The sequence below is a fragment of the Ambystoma mexicanum genome, chromosome 1p, assembly GCF_040938575.1.
Source record: "Ambystoma mexicanum isolate Mex_15411 chromosome 1p, UKY_AmexF1_1, whole genome shotgun sequence".
Lineage (NCBI taxonomy): Eukaryota > Metazoa > Chordata > Amphibia > Caudata > Ambystomatidae > Ambystoma > Ambystoma mexicanum.
Window position 1 is genome coordinate 619417409 of NC_090921.1, and position 20783 is coordinate 619438191.

At 47.4% G+C, this 20783-nt stretch overlaps 1 protein-coding gene across 3 annotated transcripts in view; it reads right to left on the minus strand.

The window, feature by feature from the left end:
* Positions 1-20783, minus strand: part of SPPL2B (signal peptide peptidase like 2B) — a 1058839-nt gene that overhangs the window by 823278 nt on the left and 214778 nt on the right. For all 3 annotated transcript variants that reach the window (XM_069649607.1, XM_069649606.1, XM_069649608.1), the window contains exons 2-3: positions 11688-11807; positions 35-217 (exon numbers count right to left, since the gene is read on the minus strand). In XM_069649607.1, the coding sequence (XP_069505708.1) occupies positions 35-217; positions 11688-11807 (303 nt within the window). The remainder of the gene's footprint in view (positions 1-34; positions 218-11687; positions 11808-20783) is intronic.

Sequence of the window (20783 nt, forward strand, 5' to 3'; positions counted from 1 at the left end):
AGCATCTGTATGTTAATCTGGAATGAAAACTTACCAGGTTCTCTTTGCTGACTATGAGCAGTCCTCTGGCTCCATTGGTCTGGGCAAGTCTTACTTTATCATAGAAGGTGCAGTTTCCACGCAAAACCATGGGAATTCTGTTGGTGAATCCACCATAAGGTACATCAGAGGGTGAACATAAGACTGATGTGGTCTGATTCTGCAGCGGCAACACAGACTAGGGGAAAAACAAAAGCAATACATAAACCACACTGCACATTCTATTTATTCCAATACTGGTTTTCATTATGCATACAATTAAAGACTTTGCTCAAACGGTAACTGGAGTTTTGGCTGCAGCAGATGCTATCGAAGTAGAATTACGTTGAATGTTTTCATCGGATTCTGCCACAAATATATGTGGGTGGTGGGTTTAGGCTAATAACTAATGTAGGGAAGTTAAGGGGGCGGGGGAGGTTTCACCCCGCATATATTTGCGACAAAATAAACCAGTAAGTAAAATAAAATAGTTTTGGCCAAATCACATAGGACCCCTCAACCAACTGAAAGAAATTACTTACCTGGGGCAATGTTCCTTCATGGGTGGCTCCTCACAGAGATTTCGCATTTTAGATATATCGAGGCCACAGCAGCTAGCATTGGAAACCTGTACCCAGCAGGGGTTGAGGTGTGCCTCACCATTGGCTGTCTCCAATAATCTGCTCCTCAGCACCGAAGTGACAGCGCCCACACTAGGTCACACCATAAATAAGATCAGTTCCATCCTTTTTTCCCTGTGATCAGCAGCCGAGCTGTGGCCTTCCCCCTCCTGTGTCACCAAAACCCTTTGATGTAATGCCTGTACGAGGAGAGCATCCTAGGAAGCCATATAATTTAGAAAGTGCTTTGTAAAAGGTATGCAAAAAAGCCCACGTCACCGCTCAACAAATGTCTAGGACTGGGACACCTCTTTGCAGGACCGAAGTTGCCACAAACCCTCTGCTGGTATGACCCCCTGAGGCTCGAGGGAATTTATTTGCCTGCCAATTTCTGGCATTCACAAATACATAATCCTATCCATCCTGAAATAGCTTGTTTGGCTATGGTAGAGCCCAGCCGATTTCCAGCAGCAAAGGTCAAACTGGTCATCCTTCCTAAAGTCTTTGGTTCTGGTCACATAAAAGCTTAGGGCCTTTTCCTTTTTGGGGTTGAACCTACGAAAACACTTCTCTTCCTTGTATTGATGAGGAGGAGGATAAAACATTAGCAGATCTCCTGCGTCAAGTCAAATTCTGAAATCAACTAAGGAAGACAAGCTGCTCTTATTCCCAAGGTGACATTCTCCTTGTAACAAGGACAAGCAAGGCAGTTTTAAAGGTAAAGAACAAGTTACTTCTTACCTTGTAACGATCTTTCGACGGGATGTTCCTCCGACGTATTCCTTATCTTTGATAATACGTTTCCAGCTTGCTGGCCTCAGAATTTTTTTCTGTAAAGGGCGCTGCGCGTCGACGTCCGCCGAGTCGATGTCCCTCGACGGCCACGTATCGGCGCCGACGTCACCATGCCCATAAATAGCCATGCGCGGCGTCTGTTGCTCGGTTCAGTTTTGTCGCATAAGAAAAGCCATGCCTGACCTTGAAGGAGCGTAAGCTGCAACCACAAGGGAAGTATTACTGCAGGGATGGATGGGAGGGGCGATAAGGAATACGTCGGAGGAACATCCCCTAACTTGTTCTTCGAAGGGATTGTGTCCTCCGACGTATTCCTTATCTTTGATCGACTAATTGGAGGTGGGAGTAAGAATGTTATGTATCCCTTTAGGGATGGACCGAATGTAATACGGCCTTGCCAAATCTGGTCTCTTGACTAGTGAAGGAATCCAGGTTGTAAAATTTTGTGAATGTATGTGCGGACGACCATGTGGCAGCCGCACATGTGGCAGCCGCACTTATGTCTCTGACCGGTACCCCTCTTTGGAGGGCCAAAGAGGCTGCGATACCCCTGGTTGAATGAGCCCTAAGATTTTGGGGTGGCTCTTTCCCTGCCAGTTCGTAACATTCCAGAATGGCCAAAATAATCCACCTGGAAATGGTTTGTTTTGTTATGAGTAGTCCCAACTTGTGACCTGAGTATCCTACAAACAGTTGGTCTGCTTGCCTGATCCTAGCCATTCTGCTAATGTAAAAAGCTTAGGGCTCGCCTTGGGTCCAGCCTATGTAGCCTTTCTTCCTCTTTCCCCGGATGGGGAGGAGGGTAGAACGAAGGTAAGGTAATTTTCTGAGTAATATGAAATTCGGAAACCACCTTTGGGAGGAAATTAGGCTTCACCTGTAGGACAACTTTGTCCTTGTGGAAAATTGTATGTGGGGGTTTACAGGAGAGAGCTTGTAGCTCGCTCACCCTCCTAGCAGAGGTTAGTGCTATCAATAGTACAGTTTTAAGCGTGAGAAATCTCAGTGAACAAGAGTGAAGTGGTTGGAATGGAGTGCCCATTAGGAAGTTTAAGACTAAATTTAAGTCCCATAAGGGAACTTGGATGGTTTTGGAGGATAAACATTAGTTAATCCTTTGAGAAATTGTATCACTAGAGGTAGTTTGAAATACGATGGTTCCTCCACAGTGCGCTTGAAGATTGAAAGCGCTGCGAGATGGCCTTTTACAGTGCCAACTTGAAGGCCTCAGTTTGCCAAGTAGAGTAGAAATGATAACACCGTTGGTGCACCACATGAAAAAGGGTCAATATTCCCTTCTCTACACTAGCTGCAAAATTTGTTACAACGGCAGCGGTATGAAGACTTTGTTGCTGGCCATCTGGCCGAAAGCAACACCTCCATGACGTCATCAGGGAGATCCCAATCCTTGTACCTCACCCTTTCAGAAGCCAAGCGTGAAGGTTGAGGGTTCTGGTGTCTGGATGGAGAACCTGACCTCCCTTCTGCGAGAGAAGATTCTCTTCGAGTTGAAGACGGATTGGAGGGCAGATGGACATATCTAGAAGGTCCGGGTACCATGTTCTCCTGGCCCAGTCCGGGGCAATTAGGATCATGGTTTTCCAGAATCTTCTCAACCTCCTGATCATTTGAGGAATAACAGGGACTGGTGGAAACGCGTAAAGGAGTGGAAACTCCCAGTCCACTACGAACGCGTCACGTCTCCTAGAGCTCCTATCGGGGGAAATACCCTTGAACAGAACAGATTGCACTTCCTGTTGGTGCTTGTGGCGAACAGATCCACCTGAGGGGTTCCCCAAAGGGCGAAGATCTCTTGAAGGACTTCCTGAGCCAGCTCCCACTCGTGGGAGACTGTGCTCTGCCTGCTCAGAGCATCCGCTGTCAAGTTCTTCTCTCCGGCTAGGTGGACTGCCGATAGAGATTCTTTGCTGAATTGCCCAAAACCAGAGCTGCATTGCCTCTCTGCACAGTGGCAGTGACCCTACGCCTCCTCTTTTGTCGAGTTAGTGCATGGCCACCGTGTTGTCCGTCATTATCAGGACATTTCTCCCCTGTACTGATGTCAGGAAAGCTTTCAGCGCTAGTCTGATCGCTCTCAGCTCCAATAGGTTGATGTGTAGTCTGGACTCCGATGGAGAGCAACGACCGCTGATGGTCAAGCCGTTGGCATGGGCTCCCCAGCCCGTGAGTGAGCCGTCTGTGACTACTGTTATCTCCGGCCATGGTTGCCAAAACAGTTCTCCTTTCAAGATGTTCTCTAGATAGGCCCACCATTGAAGGTCGCGGGCTACTTTGTCCGGAATCCGGAGGAGATCTGTCATTCTCCCTGAGAATTGTGACCACAGAGTTCTCAGTGCCCACTGAAGAGATCTCATTCTCAGGCGAGCCTCTGGCACAAGGAAGATGCAGGATGCCATGAGGCCTAGCAACCTCAAAAAGTCGAAGGCTGGGAGACGTTGGGCATTTTGAAACTTGTTGACCATCTGCAGAATATCTTGAGCTCTCACCTCTGATGGCGAGGCTTTTCCCAGGGAGGTGTCCAGGACCGCTCCAATGAACTGAGTCTCTGTGATGGTATCATATGTGACTTCTTTAAATTGAGGGAGAAGCCCAGTTTGTGAAGGAAGTGGCAGACATTATCTAGCTGGGTCTGAGCTTGTTCCGAAGATACAGCCCTGATCAGCCAATCGTCCAGGTAGGGGTAGATGTGGATCCCTTCCCTCCTTAGACTCGCAGCCACTACCGACATTAGCTTGGTGAAGACGCTCGGGCGGAGATCAGCCCAAATGGCAGGTATACCTGTGTTTGAGATGGATTGGCACATGGAAATAAGCATCCTGAAGGTCCAGAGATACCAGCCAGTCCTGGAGCTGGAGGGCCTAAAGGATCTGAAAGAGAGTTACCATCTTGAACTTGAACTTCCTGAGGAACTTGTTCCATTCTCGTAAGTCCAGGATGGGTCTCAGTCCTCTGTCCTTCTTTGGTATGAGACAGTTGGGGGGGGGGGGGGGGGGGGGGGGGGGGGGGAGTACCAGCCCTTGTTCCTGTCCGCTACAGGTACCGGTTCTATGGCACCTTTCTCTAGCAGGTCTATAATTTCCTGCAAGAAGAGCGGATCTGGAACTTTTAGAGAGCTGTTCCCCGGTGGATGACTCTGGAGGGATGTGTAGAAAGGGTAGGCAGTAACCCTGGGCAACTGTCTCCAATGCCCAAGCATCTGACGTTATAGCCTGCCATTCCGTCAGATGGTGAGTTAACCTGCCCCCTACAGGTGTCTTGTGTGGAAAGACCTCAGAGTGGCTTGGGGGCGGCTGATGCAGATGCCGAGGGTAAAGAGGCACCTGCTGCTGCCTTAGTACTTTTGACCCGTCCACCTCGGGTGGATCTCCTTTGGCCTCTTTGAGCCGGCTGTCCTCTGCCTTTCCTGAATGCGGAATAATAGCGAAAGGACTTTGCTCTCCCAGAGGTTCCTGAGGGGCGAAAAGGAGTTTGGCGGATAGCAGCTCCTAAAGGTTTTGCTGCTGCTTTATATGTCTGCAACTTTTCCAGACTGTCATCAGCCTTTTTTCCGAATAATGAAGAGCCGTCAAAGGGCATATTCAAAAGTCTGGCCTGTACATCTGGAGCAAAGCCAGACTTTCGCAACAACGCATGCCTGCGGATTGTTGTACTTGCCGCCATGGCCCTGCTGATACTGTCAGCGGAATCGATGCCAGTTTGAAGTGACTTGCACATGGCATCTTTGCCATCTTTAATAATGTTAAGGAAGGCTTCCTTTTCCTCTCCTTCGGGTATGCAGTCAGCCGATGATGAAGCACACTCCCACACTGTGTGACTGAACCTGCCGAGCGTACAGGGGGCGTTGATGGACTTCAACGCCATACTACAAGCAGAGAAGACTTTCTTTGCCATAGAATCGTACCTCTTGTTATCTCTATCCTGTGGGACAGTAGGGTAAGCGGTCCTGCTGCTTGATGAAGTTGCCGCTTGGACCACCAGACTCTCTGCTGGAGTCGGGTGTTTCGATAAGTATTCAGGGTAAGCTGCAGCTACCCTATACTTGGCTGATAATCTTTTATTGACAGCAGGGATAACTTCAGGAGTTTCCCAGTTAGATGCAATCTTTCTTTGTAAGGCTGTATGGAAGAGGACCACAGGATCCTACTGTGGACCTTTGTCTAATATGTCTGTCAGGTCATCCTGTTGAAAAACAGGCGAAGGCGCAGACCAACCCATGAATTCAATAATTCTTGCCATTAGGGTTCTATAGGGTGTTTCGGCTTGTTCCCCTGGGTCTGGCTTAACAAAATCGACTTCTGGGGAAGTGTCCAGCCCACTTGCCTCATGTAATGACTCCTGTAGGTCTTTCAGCCTTCTTTCCTCAGAGGTGAAATCCTCTGAAACAGGTAGTGTGGTCCTCTGCAACCCAAAGGTTTCCTGGTCAGAATCTTCCCCTTCTTCATAAATTGAAGATAATCCAGGGTACTTTGACCTCTAAAATGGTACAAACCCATTTCTAAGGCAGAAGGAGCCAAACTCGTCATTATTGGGCGAGAAAACGTCGATGTTGTCGATGCCGATGTGACAGGCTTCGAAGGCGCCGAGAACAGCGTCGAGAAAACTGGAAGAGGCCTCGAAGAACTCGAGAGGATCGGGATCCTACTCGAGGATGTCAACGACGGTCTCGGCGTCGTGCTGGAGGCTCTTGGAATCACCATTGGCTGTGGAGTAGCCGTGGTTTTTTCTTTCATCGGCATCGATGTCGGCATCGACGATGGCGTCGAGTCGATCGACCGATGCGTCGAAGAACCCTTCGACAACGGCGTCGATGGCGCCGATCCATGCGAAGGGATCTTCGACGACGGCGTCGAAGACGGTGCCTTTTTACCAGATGGCCCGTGGCGCTCTCGGGTGGAATGTTTCGCCGAGTGCTGCGACTAGCAGTGTTTTGATTTTTTGGGTTTTTCACCCAGGGTATCACCCTCAGCTGTCTTCGAGGGGGGTCGAGGCCACTTTCTCGAAGACGCTTAACATTTTCTTCCTGAATTCCTCCCACTCAGCCTGAGAGCTGTGTTTTGTGGGGCAGGAGACCCTTTCTGGGGAAACAGAAGACAAGGAAGGGGATCTTCGACGTCTCTTCTTTGAGTGTCTTGATCTCGACGAATGGTGGGAGCTACTTCGAGATCTAGAATGGGAATGTTTGACGGCGAGGAGACGAATGCCTCGACTCAGCCGAAGAAACTTTCGAGGAGGTTTTGACTGACTTACCTCTCTCGAGCTTCCCCTTGCGCTCCTTCAAGGCTTTCGCCGTCATGGACATGCAGTCCTCACACTCCGAACAATGGTGCTCGGCTCCCAAGCACCACAAGCAGATCCTGTGTGGATCCGTTATCGACATTTTTTTTTACCGCAGTCTCGACATTTCTTGAAGCCGGATCGCGGCGTTGTCGGTTCCGATGAAGATGCCATCGAGAACGAGATGGTATATTCGAGTAGATGTAGATTAGATTATCTGACTGAACTGAGCAACGATGTTCGAGGCCCCACGAAGCGCTGAGCAACGGATGCCGCGCATGGCTATTTATGGGCATGGTGACGTCGGCGCCGATACGGTGGCCGTCGAGGGACATCGACTCGGCGGACGTCGACGCGCTGCGCCCTCTACAGAAAATAATTCCGAGGCCAGCAAGCTGGAAACGTATTATCAAAGATAAGGAATACGTCGAAGGACACAATCCCTTCGAAGGTTGCAGTTCGCTCACTCTCCCAGCCAATGTAACCGGCACTAGAAACATACCTATATCAAAAGGCATAAGGAACAATAATGTAATGGCTCATAAGGGGAGTCCATATAAGCAAGGTATTCACCAAATTCAAGTGCCAGGAGGGCACCACAAATTGCTTCGGTGGGAACAGATTCACAAGCCCCCTGAGAAACTAGATGACAATGGGTTTCACAAAATAAGAGCATTGCACTGGTGTCCTTTTGAAGACGGATCGACGCGAGGCAGTTCTTAACCATGCCAATCGGAAGCCCCCTCCTGTTGAGGGACAAAACAAACTGCAGCTCAGAGGAAGTAGTACAAGCAAGAATGTCCAGATCTCCTCTCTCTACACGACACAAACATTTATTCCAGTACTAGCCTTCAACAAGTCCCAGCCCCTAAACCTCAGCTTCTCCTCAGCCACATATGGAGGTTCATAGTGTTGAGATAAGAATGTAGAACCTGCCCCTGATTGGGGGCCGAACATATCAACTCTCTTTGGGAGACTATGCGGACAGATGGGGTCAAGTCGATGGTCAAGTCCAAAGCCAATATGGGGAAATCAGGACCTTTATGGTCCAAAACTTCCTGTGCCTCCCGAGAGCATGCAGGATGACTGAAACCAGGGGGAATGTGTAGAGGAGATTAAAATTCCAGTCCACTAAGAACGCAACACCCAGTGCTCGTCTCGGAGAAGAATTTCTCTAAAATGCTCACGCTTTTGCTAGATACTAAAAGATGAAAATGACCAAATGATGGGTTCCCCAAAGGTCAACGACTGCCAAAAAAAAAACCATGGCATACTACCCACTTGTAGGGGACTAGAGGACAGAGCCCTGCCTTCACAGGAAATCGGCCAACCTATTCTTCCAGGCAAGAGGGCAGCCAACAGGAAAATGTTCTTCTCCAAAGGCCAGAACCATAGCTGCATCGCAACCATGCACCTCCTTTCTTGATGAGGTAGTGCAATTCCACTGTGTTGTCCTTCAGGATCAAAACACTTGCCCCCATGGTCCAGGGAAGGAAGGCTTTCAGACAAATCCTGATTGCCCATCACTCCAGAGGTTTGATGCGCAGACTTGTCTCTGCTAAGAAACGCATGCTTTTTACTTACCGTGAGAACCCCCAGATGAGCACACAAGTCTTTCACAGAAGTATCCAAAACATTTATCCCCTCTGGCCAAGTTTGCCAAAATGTTTGCCCTGCCTTTTTCGACCATCTATAGGATATTTAAGATCCTGTCCTATGCAGGAAAAGCCTTCTGAGCAAGTGTCCAGGTCCCCTCCAATGAGCTGCAGCTACTGAGAGTGGGTCACCCTATACTCCCTGAAGTTCAGTGAGAAGCCTAGGCTGTGAAGGAGATGGCTGGTGTGGTGAAGATAAGAAACTACATGCTCTAGGGAGCGACCTAGACATCCAGGTAGGGAAAGACCTGAATGTTCTCCCTCCTGAGCAGAGCTACCACCACCAACATTAACTTGAAAGACCCTCGGGCAGAAATTAACCCAAAAGGGAGCCTGCAAAATTGGTAATGCGCATCACCAGTCACAAACCTCAGATACTTACTCTGCCTTGGGTGGATGAACGCATGGAAATCGGTGTGATGGCTATCTAAGTTTTGTTTTGTATTGTAGTTGTCATTTTTCCATTTGTATGGCCTCAATGCGCTTTGTAGTTGGAACACCTCGGGGACCGAAGTGCAGGTATGGGAAAATGTTCTAACAGTTGACTTTAAAATGCATGTGTGCATTTGGCCGAGATTAGGATTTAGGAGGGCTAACTAGGCTCCAGTAAGCAACCCACGAGGACAGGTGCGTGGGTGGGTGCTGATGGCGGTCATGACAGAGTGCTAGTGCAGGTGACTATGTGTACCCAACTAGACCAAATTTGATATAGGTTGTCATTGCATTCTAATGGCAGAGGCGTTGAGGCCAGTCTGGTGTTTCAGTGCGTAAACTTATGTGACCAGCTAGACCGAATTTGTCACAGCTGTAGCTGCATTCTAGAGTGATTTGATGGAAAGCCGTGCCTGAGTTCATCTTCATGTCGCTGATCTTCCTGGCACTGTGGGCCGGGAACCCACCCCCCCCCCGCCAAGTCTGCCAGAGTGATAGGCTGGTTGTCCAAGAGCATCTTCTAGTACAGGTAGACATGCTACAATGGAAAAGGGCCAGGCTAATGGGATTCTTGCGTGCAAGTGGCAAATAAATTAAATAGGACATAACTACTACGTATCTTCCACGTTCTAAAGATGCTAACCAAGTAATCTAAAAAGCGCAATGTCAGATACTTGCATGTATGATAATGTCAGATACTGTGCATTTCGATGGCTAATCTAAACAGTTTTAAGTGCAAAGGGGGTTGCTAACAAGTATCTTGGAGCGTCATGGGTGGGCTGAACCTTGCAGGCGTAATGCTCCAAGTGGACCACATGTGTTAATTAGATGTAGTGCCAGGCCACCCACAAGTCGTGGCCCAGCCCTAAGGCATGTACTTGCACAGATCTTACCCATGACCTGTGATATATTTCCCACCTCCAAAACATCTGTCCAAGTGCGTCACGTTTGAAGCCCCCCAAGTGCACACCATGTCCTATCCCCAAAATCCAACCTAATTTTTTACCTCCAGTGAACCATAAATCTATCGATATATGCTCAGTTACGAGCAGTAACTATGAAAAGTGGTACACATCCCAGTAGGGAAAGTATTACAAACATTCCCAGTCGATGTCAGTTTTCAAATTTTAGAATTAATCATGTAATACTCCGCACCAACCACTAGATTTCGGCCTATGCAAAGCATGCGATTCTAAACAGAACCACAAGCCTCGCTTATATGTATGTTAACTGTCAGCAAGACTTTAGAAAAGTAAGGAGGTACGTTTCCTTAACACTACTTTGCTCCTTAACACTATGAATGGTTCCTTTGGTGAAAGGGCTTGAATCTCAGGAAGATTTTGATGGACGAGACTGCCATAAAATAAGCATGAATGGTTTGTGGGCCCAGATTGCATGCCAGAGGGGGAGGGCCCCCCAAAGGGGGAGCGCCAAATGGAGTGGGGAGCGCCAGCGGGAGAGAGCGAGAGGGGTGCACCAGAGGGAGAGCGCAAGCCCCCCCCAGAGGGAGATCGCTAGCAGCCCCCCCAGAGGGAGAGAGCAAGGGCCCCCCCCTAACAGCAGGAGTGAGGGCCCCACCCAGAGTGGGAGAACGAGGGTGAGGTCCCCCACCCCCAAGGAGGGAGAGGGCAATCCTCCTCCCCCCCAAGGAGGGAGCGAGCGAGGGGACCAAGGAGCAAGGGGGCCCCAAGAGAAAGGGGGCCCCCAAGAGGGAGAGTGCTCGAGAGGGAGAGAGCAAGGGAGCGAGAGCAAGGGTTCTGGAGAGGGCAATGGCGCTGGAGAGGGTAAGTGCACTAGAGAGGGAGAGGGCTAGGACGCTAGAGAGCTATGGTGCTTGAGAGGGAGAGCTATTGTTCCTGCAATAGAACTAGAGAGGGACCGGGTGCAGAGATCAGTTGAATATCAGCACTGCAGAATATATTTAATACAGGATAAGAAATGCCTTGAGACATAGATGTTCTATTCCTTTCAGATTGCAAATAGGATACGCTAATGAAGTACATCTTGACACGGAGCATCATCTTTTATTTCTACTATCATCAACAAACTAGTAGGCACTTCCAACTACTACTTCAATGTTTCTCTTACATTTTGCTCGTAACTAATTGAAATTGAATCCTTACTCAACACAAAGAAAATCCTTATACTTCCCATAGAATTGACTATGAGGGACAATTGAGATAATACCAAAATGAAGAAGTAGACAGACCAGATATTTCAAAAAAAGGTAGCAGGCGCTCCTCTCCAGAAAGAACATGGCATGATAACCTGTTCTGAGATGAGTTTGCAGCAGGATGGGAGCAAAGTGCACAAAAAAGAAACCCCCCCCCATCAGATGTATGACGGGAAAGACCAGGACAGAAAATTTAAGAGAAAAAGGGGAAAAGGAATTAGGAAAAAGAAAAAGATCTCCTATGGGGTACTATTATTGTCCCCAGTTTCAAATTGAATTTAAGAATAATCTGACAAGCTTGAGATGCAGAGATGGTAAGAAACAACAAACTGCATCACTTGTCACCATTTCGACCTAAACAGTATGACTGCACTTTGCTCCCATCCTATACTGCAGGGTGTTTATTTGGTAATTATGCACTTTCTTTGTATATATTTAACATTGATTGTGTGCTTTTATGATGTTTTCCCATGGATTCAGCTCTATGTATGATGTAATTTAATATGTGAATAATAAAGATAACTTGATTTTACACCATCCTTGACCTGGCCTATTCCCTCATTGGGCTCTTACACAGAGTAACTTACCTCGCTTGATTCTTCTAGCGGTTTATCCCACATGACCCCATTCCCTTTTGCTGCTTATTACTGCTTTAACACACACATACATTTCAACACAGTCAAATGTCTGCATACTTACTGCTTTGGCGAGGTCATGAGGCAGGTGTGCCCACTGGGAGTTGAAGCGAATACAGTAATCCTTGCCACTGCTGCTCATCTTCTCAGAAGTGACATGGATCATGCCATACTCACAAGATGCCTAGAAGAGACAAAAGTTATGGTTAGTTATGATGATTTAAACGAAGGGGAAAAGGAGTGGACAACAGCAAAAAAGCTATACAAAGGGCCAGACAACTAATAAACAACCCATAGAAACGTACTGAGTAAGTATGGTCAGTATTAGACACAGCCTTCCTTTTGTTACAGTTTAGAAAGTGCAGGTTACTCACTACTGTGGCTTTTATGCTGAATTCCTTAGTCCCCTTCCAGCAGATTCAAGTTGTGTCCTGGCTGCAGATCAATATACCACTATTCTATGTGAAGCAAAAATAGAAATAAGGGGAACCTTGTAAATGTGCATAGCTTAATGCTCCAAGGCACTATGCACCCAAGTGTTACCTGCACCCTTCTCTATGATGAAAGCAAGGAGAGTGTGGTAGGGTGAGGTGGTTTAACTAAGGATCCACCCGGAGAAAGTTGGGATAAGGACAATCCGGACAAGGACAACTATGTTGAGCACCTTGCTCCTAATGAAACGCCTAGTGCCATTTCCTTAAGACTAATGGAAATATTTGAATATATGAGCATTCTCATAGGGAGAATGGATGGGGTGGGGCGCAGTTCGACTATGTTCGCATTTTACGCAAGTAGACGTTACAAAAGAATTTGACAAAAAGTACAACCTTATCTATAACCACCAGGAGCTGAAAGTAGTGCACACAAAAAGGATATGGCAGTGAAAGACTAAAAAGAAGCCGCCAACAGCTTGAGAATGGGCGTTGGCGGAAGACGACAAATTACTACAGGGGGATGAAATGTCACTTTGGCACAGCATTCAAGGATATGCAACTCCACCAAACAAGAAAAACTGCTTGCCCTAAGAATGACCACCATGGTACACAATGTCTATTCACGTATGCAAAATATGACCTAATCAGGGGACCATGTTTGTGGGAAATATTTATTGCTCGCCTGCCGTTGGCTTACAGTGTTCCACTGAGCACAGGACTCATGTAAGGAACAAAATAAATAAATCACACGAGTTAAAACAACAAATGACAGAAATCATAGCAAGCACCAGTGTTAAAGATTGAGCTAACAGTGCATGTATCTGCCCCTGCTCCAAAGCAGCGCAGGATGAGAAAGGCAGGCTATCTCCACCAAACAATTAACAAAGGTTAATTTGCACTGAAGACATTTACTTTTAACGTGATGAACACAAAACCATTTCACTGAACAGGGAATATAACCAATGTGGCGAAGATCAAACCACTTTGGAAACCCAGATTAGGATCTTTATCTTCTGCTTTCAAAATCAGCATTCAAGCACTTAATGTTAAAATGTATTTGTACCGCGCACTGTCACCAATGGAATTGGTCCCCAGGCGGATATGCAAACAAGAGGGCGGGAATGGGTTAGACGGGTGAAGAGGGAGTAGGAAAGTGAGAAAGTGGTATGATATTGACAGCTTAGCTCGGTTTTCACTGTGCGCTGAGCTTGTGTGTGAATATCGGACCGATGCGAGACCTGGTGTGCTGTTGGTGCGGTTTATGTATTGTTTGTTTGCTGTTGCGGTGTGGTGAAGTGCATGCAGTTTGCTGAGCGAGAAGATGGTCGTGTGGAGTTTCATGTGATTTAGGTATGCAGAGATTTGAGTATAGGTTCAGTGGGTTATATGTCTCATAGTCCTAATTCTTGTTCTATGTATCCAGTTGTCCTGTAGGTAGGCATATTTTTAACTTTTTCTTTCCTGTCCGTCTAATTGTTATGAGTGATGGCTTGGCACGTTCCCAGCTGTAACTACATTGCCTCAATTTTGTCACATAGGCTCTAGTTATTATTTGACATAGCACTTCATAAAGCCATCCAGTTTTTGTCAAGTTTCCCCAAATCTATTAATAATAAAGAACGAGACGGCTATTCACACAAGAGCACAGATTTGGGCAAATGTGAATTTTTATCAGTGCCATTATTGTTAACAAATTCATAATGATGTGTTATTTATAAATAGCTTGTACGCCTTAGCGCTTTACATTGTTCATATATACATATAGTATCACCCAATCTGTGTTGGTACTCATTTATCAACCTCAGAAGAATGAAAGGGCGAGTTGGCCTTGCCGGGATTCGCACCTGCAACCTGCAGAGCCCACGCAGATCACAGCAGTTAGCACTCAACCAACTCAGCTATCTTACTGGCATAAGAAATGCAGAAGAGAAATAACACAACCCTTCTCCCCTCAAAATACCAGGAACGACATTGATCATTGATCCTGCAACCCAATGATGACCTATGGATGCATTTTGAATAATATATGTTGGACACCTGAGACCACAACATGTTGAGAAATCTGCATAGTAAGATGGTTACATTTGGGGTTGCAAAGCAGTCCACACAGATGGCAAGAAGTAATATGAATATATTGCCCATGATAATGACTCAAATTCTGGTTCCAAAGTCTATGATTTAGCCATTACACAGATCTCTTCTTTTGATTAATGTTGGTGGGATGATGCATCTATACAGGTGGTCAGCGAGTTGCCCTCTTTCCTCTCCTGCCCAATATTTTTCATTTAATTTAGCATATTGTACTGCTGTCCCATGTTTAACAATTGTGGTTAAAAGAGGAGGACAGGGTTAGAATCCATATGTTCTGGGTCCAACGTCTGACAAAGAAGAAGGATGTCGTTTTGTAGTTATTTTCTTTAATTTAATAAAGCACCTTATATACTTGTATTAGTCTTATTGCAATGACTGCCACTTTTAACATATAAGAAGCTTAGAAAGATAAAGTGATTTGCCCACACACAATCACACAATTTATGTCAGGTGGAACTAGATTTTTTAACACCGGGACATGGGCTACCCCACCTGCCGGTAGTTTGATTTCACAGTAAAGACTAACATTTGGTCTTTATATAAACAAGAGTGCACCAATATTCATTTGCATATGTGACAGTTTATTTTACAATGTTTTTTCTAAAAAACCTTACTAGGCTACTGAATCTGTGTCACCAATTACCAACTTCCTTTTCATGGACAATTACATACACATGTCATCATATTATAACTCCATATGGCTAACAGGTTGTCTTGTGAGGGTTAGTATAAATTATGACTTATGATGTGGTTAATCTACACAACACATCTATCTGGTCGACACTTTTTGTGTTTCTGGCACAAGCTGGATTGTTGACTGTGCTAGTGCCGTCTTCAGGACTAGGCAAGAGAGCTTGGTGGATTCTCTTGTGGACCCCTTTGCTGTGACATCTATAGGATTAAAATAAAAAACTAAAATCAGATATTGGTGTCTCTATGTGGAGGTAATACATTCCTACATGCAGTACTGCCAGCAGTTAGTACAATAAAACAATACAGAGTCTCAGAGCTTGAGCAATGGTGTACGGCTGCCATCTGACTCCAGAAGATGGAATGCAACTTCACCTCTCTGAGGCCCGACTAGGCCAAAACCTGTGTCTGGGGTTGCTGTTGTTACTCTTGTTTAGAGGGGAATTGCCATAGCATTTCAATGCTGGACTGCCCAAGTGGATGGGACCAGACTGATATGAAAATGGATATTTATCCTCTTAGTTGTCCACCTTTCCGACAACGAAAGGCTATTCTACCACTCTCTCAACACAATCCTAAACCCTAGTCCATCAACTGCTCTAGCAACCTCCTGCCTCAGCCTATTAATATGTATTCTGATATTGAACCATGCATGCCCTCTTTATACTGGATCAGTCCCACTCACTCTAAATATTTTGCCGGAACCACTGATAATGTTCACAACAGGCCTATTCACCTGAAGAACTCAATATTCAGGTGTTTGACAATATGACCAAATACATGTTCCCAGACTTTCTGGGTACATTTGTTTGCTTCTTTGAAGTGTCAGGAAGGATCTCGATGATGAATTTTGCACTCATTGCATGCTGTTCAGCAGGTTAGCATGTATTTTGTGTTGCTTAGGTATAGGATATTTGTGCAATCAAATCGTATGAATGCCATGTGTGGTGGCATTGAATGAGAGTCTGACCAAACGATGGCATAGTGATTCCAATAAACATTTATGAACATCCAACAAACCTATCCATCCCTAACTAGAGGAGGTTTCCCTACCTCAAACAAACTAAAATGTGGGCAGTCAGGAAGTCTGTGTAGTCCAAATCAAAACGTTCACTGTTCTGTTCCAAACTCCTAGTTTATCTCTACCACTTAAACACAAATTCTAATCTAATGAAAGTTTTTTCTACAGCCCAGGAGAATGACTCGCTTCACCTGGGTGTGAATCTCTCCAGGTGCAGAGCTCTTCGCTTCTGGAAATGTTCCACGGTTCACAATCAAAGAAGACCCAGTTCCACAATACTCCAGTGCGGTTAAGAGAATTACTACCTTCTCCTAGCTTGTTCCTCATTCTTTAAAAGCCTTTCCTGGGCTATCCTAATTCTAACTTCAACAGTTCTTGTAGTTCCCATGAAGGGCTTTTTCCATCTCTACTTTCTCTACTTTCTTTAACTTTCTCCCACTGGGAAGATTAAGAGGGTCCCTCCCATTCCTGTGGAACTGGTCAGGGAATTGCATCACAACATGTTCCACTACTTTCTCTTCTTCTTCTACTTGTTCTTCTTCACGATTCACAGTCTCAAACTTTCCCTGTCCCCTCCCAGATTTATTCTTATTCCTGTTACCTTCTCCCGGGTGATGCTTCACCGGTTTCGCCAGCGGCCATGGGATTGTTCTTCCACCTTCTACTTCTCTTCGTAGACCCACTTGTCTTTGAGGCCAGGTACTTTAGATGGTCTCTGCGCAGGTTCCCGACCGGACAGTCCACCCATTGCAGGTCATGCCACCACCACAGTTTCTCATGCTCCCCATACATTCACTTATGCAACTCTGCTGTAGGCCAGAGTAGGCAGTCTTGGCACAGTTCTCGGGCCACATGGCCCACCCATGACAGGTCACGCCACCACATCTCAGTTTCTCCAACTCAAGGGTGCCGGCTCCCAGCGAACTCGCAAGACACTTTTTGTGCGTCCCGCTTCTTGTCTCTGCTACTTTGGAGAGCTGCCTCACTGCACTCACTCGAATTCCAATTCCACCTTTCTCAACAGCGTCCTCATTCACTGGATTCTCCTTCCAGTTTCATAATAGAACAAGTCATTCTTTCCCGTTTAGTTTCAATAGCAGGGACGGCCCCAGCGTAACATAAGTTCGATTGACAACAGCTGCTGGAGCACTATTTCAACTTGATGGCCGCATGCTCATGATCTTCTTTGTCCCTGTCCTTGTCACAGCAAGATTATCTGACAGTTTCCAATAACACATGGACTGCACCATAGGTAGAGAAGCTTTGGTTGTCGTTACTATCTCGTTGGAATCGGGAGATAAAGGGGACATGTCCTGGACTCGCGTCCTTTCCAAGGGAGGGGAATTTCTTCCCATGAGATCCTCCCACATGTTAGCACCCATAGAGGGACTATTGGTTAGCAACTGCACCTCCCTAGCCCCACAGAAAGGGGCGCCCCTCTGGGGAGAGCCCCCTTTAGTTATAGATAGCGCAAGGGCGAGAGGTTGTCCAAGCCCAGGGCTTCCTCCAAATCCCTCAGGGACATATATGTTACCCCCACCCACAACTGCCCCTCCCTACCGAGACCTGCCTTGTACCATTGTTGGACTGCAAGTGGCTCGTCTATCCTATCCCTTAGCAGAGGAACCCAGATGCAGCTCAAGGGCGAGGGCCAGGTTGTGAGCCATCTATAGTCACTCCCCTCTTTCCATATATAATTTATGACCGCCCCACCCCCAAACCCCGGATGCCGCAATACCCTCCCCAGGATGCGTGTCTTGGGGACCCACAACCATTCATTGAGCCTAACTGGGGATAGGACCGCATTGTCCATTGCCACCCACTGCTTTCCCATATCTGCTGCAAAGTGGTCCACTAGGACTCTAAGCTGGGAGGCCCTATAGTATATCTCCAAGTCAGGGAATCCCACACCCCTTTCCTCTTTTGGCCTCGTCAATACATCATAGGTGATTCTGTGCTTCTTTCCAGCCCAAAGGTAACGCAGGAGGGCCCGCTTAACCTCCAACAGGAATGGTTTAGGTATTTGCGTTGGAAGCATCTTAAACAGGAACAAAAACTTGGGGAGTATCACCATCTTCACTGAGTTGAGACCTGCCATCCACGAAAGTCCTGACCCTGCCCACCGCACTATGTCCCGCTTAATAGCTGACCACAGGGGGAGGAAGTTGCTGGCAAAGAGGTCTCCAGGGTTCTGTGTCACCTGGACTCCCTGATAACAAAACATATCTGTCTGTATTCTAAACGGAAGGCCCTCAACATACTTCCTTACTGCCTCCGCAAGGTTTCCTGCCAGGAACGCCACTGACTTCTCCAAGTTAACCTTATATCCCCAAGAGGTTGCCATACTGCTCCAGACTACTCAACACATGCGGGACAGACCCAGATGGGCTGGAGACAAGAGTAACACATCGTCCGCAAAGAGGCTGATCTTACAGTGCGTTTCCCCTGCCCTTATGCCACTGATACCCCCTCTTCCCCCCCATCTTCCCGGACGGATACTGCCCATGGCTCCATCACCAATGCATGTATAAGCGGGGACAGGGGGCAACAAGGCCGACATCCAGCCCAACCATCTCAGGCCCATACCCAGGGACTCAAAGACCTGCCCCATGAAAGCCCAGATCACCCTGTCAAAGGCCTTTTCAGCATCTAAAGACAGGAGAAGCACCCCCTCTTCTCTAACCACCCTTAAGCTCAGTACTTGGATAGTTTTCCGCATGCTGTCTGCCCAGTCTATTCAACACAAAGCCCGCCTGATCCGGGTGAACCAGTCAGGGAAGATACCTTTCCAAACGTGTCGTCAGAATCCTGGCGAAGATCTTTGCATCCACATTCAGGAGAGAGATGGGCCTATATGAGCCGCACTCAGCCAGGTCCTTCCCTGGCTTGGGCATCACTGCAATCAGGGCCTGGAGGAATGTCGGTGGTATCGTTTCCTTCCCCCTGATCTGGTTAAACAATTTGGCCAATGGGTTCACCAGAACAGATTGAAACTGTTTAAAGAAGTCGGGCGTGTAACCGTCCCCTCCCGGAGCCTTTCCCGTCCGCAACCTTTTGATAGCTCCCTCAACCGCATCGCCAGAGATCTCTCCCTCCAAGGCTTCCCACTCTGATTCCCTAAGCTTGGGAAGAGGGTGTCCCTTCAGGTACTTGTGGCTATCTTCTATTGACTCACCCTCCTGTTTGGAGTACAGCTCCTTGTAGAAGTCTGCAAAGCGTTCCGCTAAACTTCCCCGTCTCCTTGCACATCCTACCTCCACTGTCTCGGTCCCTCCCTACCTGCATTTCCCCCCTCTTGTTCTATGGGCCAACAAGGTCCCCATCCTATCCCCCCTTTCCCAGTACCTCTTCCACGTGTACCTCATCTTGTTAATCACCTCACCAATTAGGACTGTATGTAGGGCCTGTCGCTTCTCCCTCAAAAGCCTTGCGGTCCTCACCCTTGCGGGTGAGCCGTGCCCTCATAGCTCTCAATTCCTACCAGAGTCTATTCTCGATCAGTGCCCTCTCACGCTTCCTCCGTGACTCCTCTACAATTAGGAGGCCCCTGAAGGTAGCCTTTGCCGCTTCCCATACCGTGGCCATCTCGGTTTCCCCAGTATCATTGATCTCGAAGTAGGCCTCCATTTCCTTCCTAAAAATTCTTTAAATACCGGGTCCCTCAGAAGGGTGTCATTACAGCGCCATCGGTAACACCTCGCAGCCTCCGAATGTCACCATTCCATTAAGAGGAGCTCATGGTCTGACCAAGTTATGGCCTCTACCCTCAGCACCACCACCTCCCCTCCTCCCTCCTCCGATATCAGTAGAAGGTCAATTCTTGTATACGTTTGATGGGGGGGGGGGAATGTATAACCTCTCGGGCCTTGCCATACCTTACGCCACACATCAACCCAGTAATATTCCTGTAGGAGGTCTTTCATGGCCAGGTTCTCTTCAGTCACCTTCGCCGACCACCAGTCTAATCGGGGGTCGGCTATAAGATTGAAGTCCCCGCCTAGCACCATGGCCCCTCTGCCCATTCATCCATGACCTTGAACACCTTGCGCAAAAATTTTATATGCCCCACATTGGGCGCATAGAAGGTGACCAGGGTGATTTGTGTGCCCTCAAAGACCCCCTTAACCCTCAGGAACCTACCTCCAAAGCCCCTCATCGTTTCGACCTCTGATGTGCAGCAATGTCCTCATAAGTATGCCCACCCCTTCCTTCTTAGAGGAATTATGAGAAGCCCAGAAGTTCCTTCCAATTTCCTTCCTTTTTATTGTCGATTCAGCCCCCCGCCTGTAATGTGTTTCTTGTAAAAAAAGGACCACCAATTTCTGTTTGCGGAACATATTGCTAGTAAAGGACCATTTATTCTGCGAGTTCAGGCCCTTGACTTTCAGCGTACCAATACATCCATCAACCATGGTCACTGCTAACCCTGCCCTCAAGGATCTCAACGTGTCCCCCTTGGCCCGAGGCCTTCAACAACTTATGGGTCCATGGCACAATCTGTCTGCCCCCTCCCCTCTTATTCCCACCCCATGCCCATGCCCTCCCCTCCCTAACCTATCCTTCCCTTCCAATGACACTCTTTGCCCCCACCCTCACTATACGCCCTCACACCCATCTTCTTGAGGCGTCCACCTCACTCGGCCAGCAACACTGGGTTTAGCCGGTGAATCATCAGGGGCTCGTCACCAGCCCCGGGTTACTTATCTGGGAGGGAACCCCTTCCTCCTCTACTAAACCAAACCGTTGCATTCAGTGTATCTTAAATACCCCAGACATTGGCCCCCTACATCCCATCATGCAATCTTCATGCCCCATTTGTTCGGGTCTTCCCAAGAAAAATCATCTGTTCCCCCACCTCTGTCGTTCTTTGTTTCTTCCCTCCCTCAACCAGACTCTTACATCACAAAATACACAACCTCTCCAC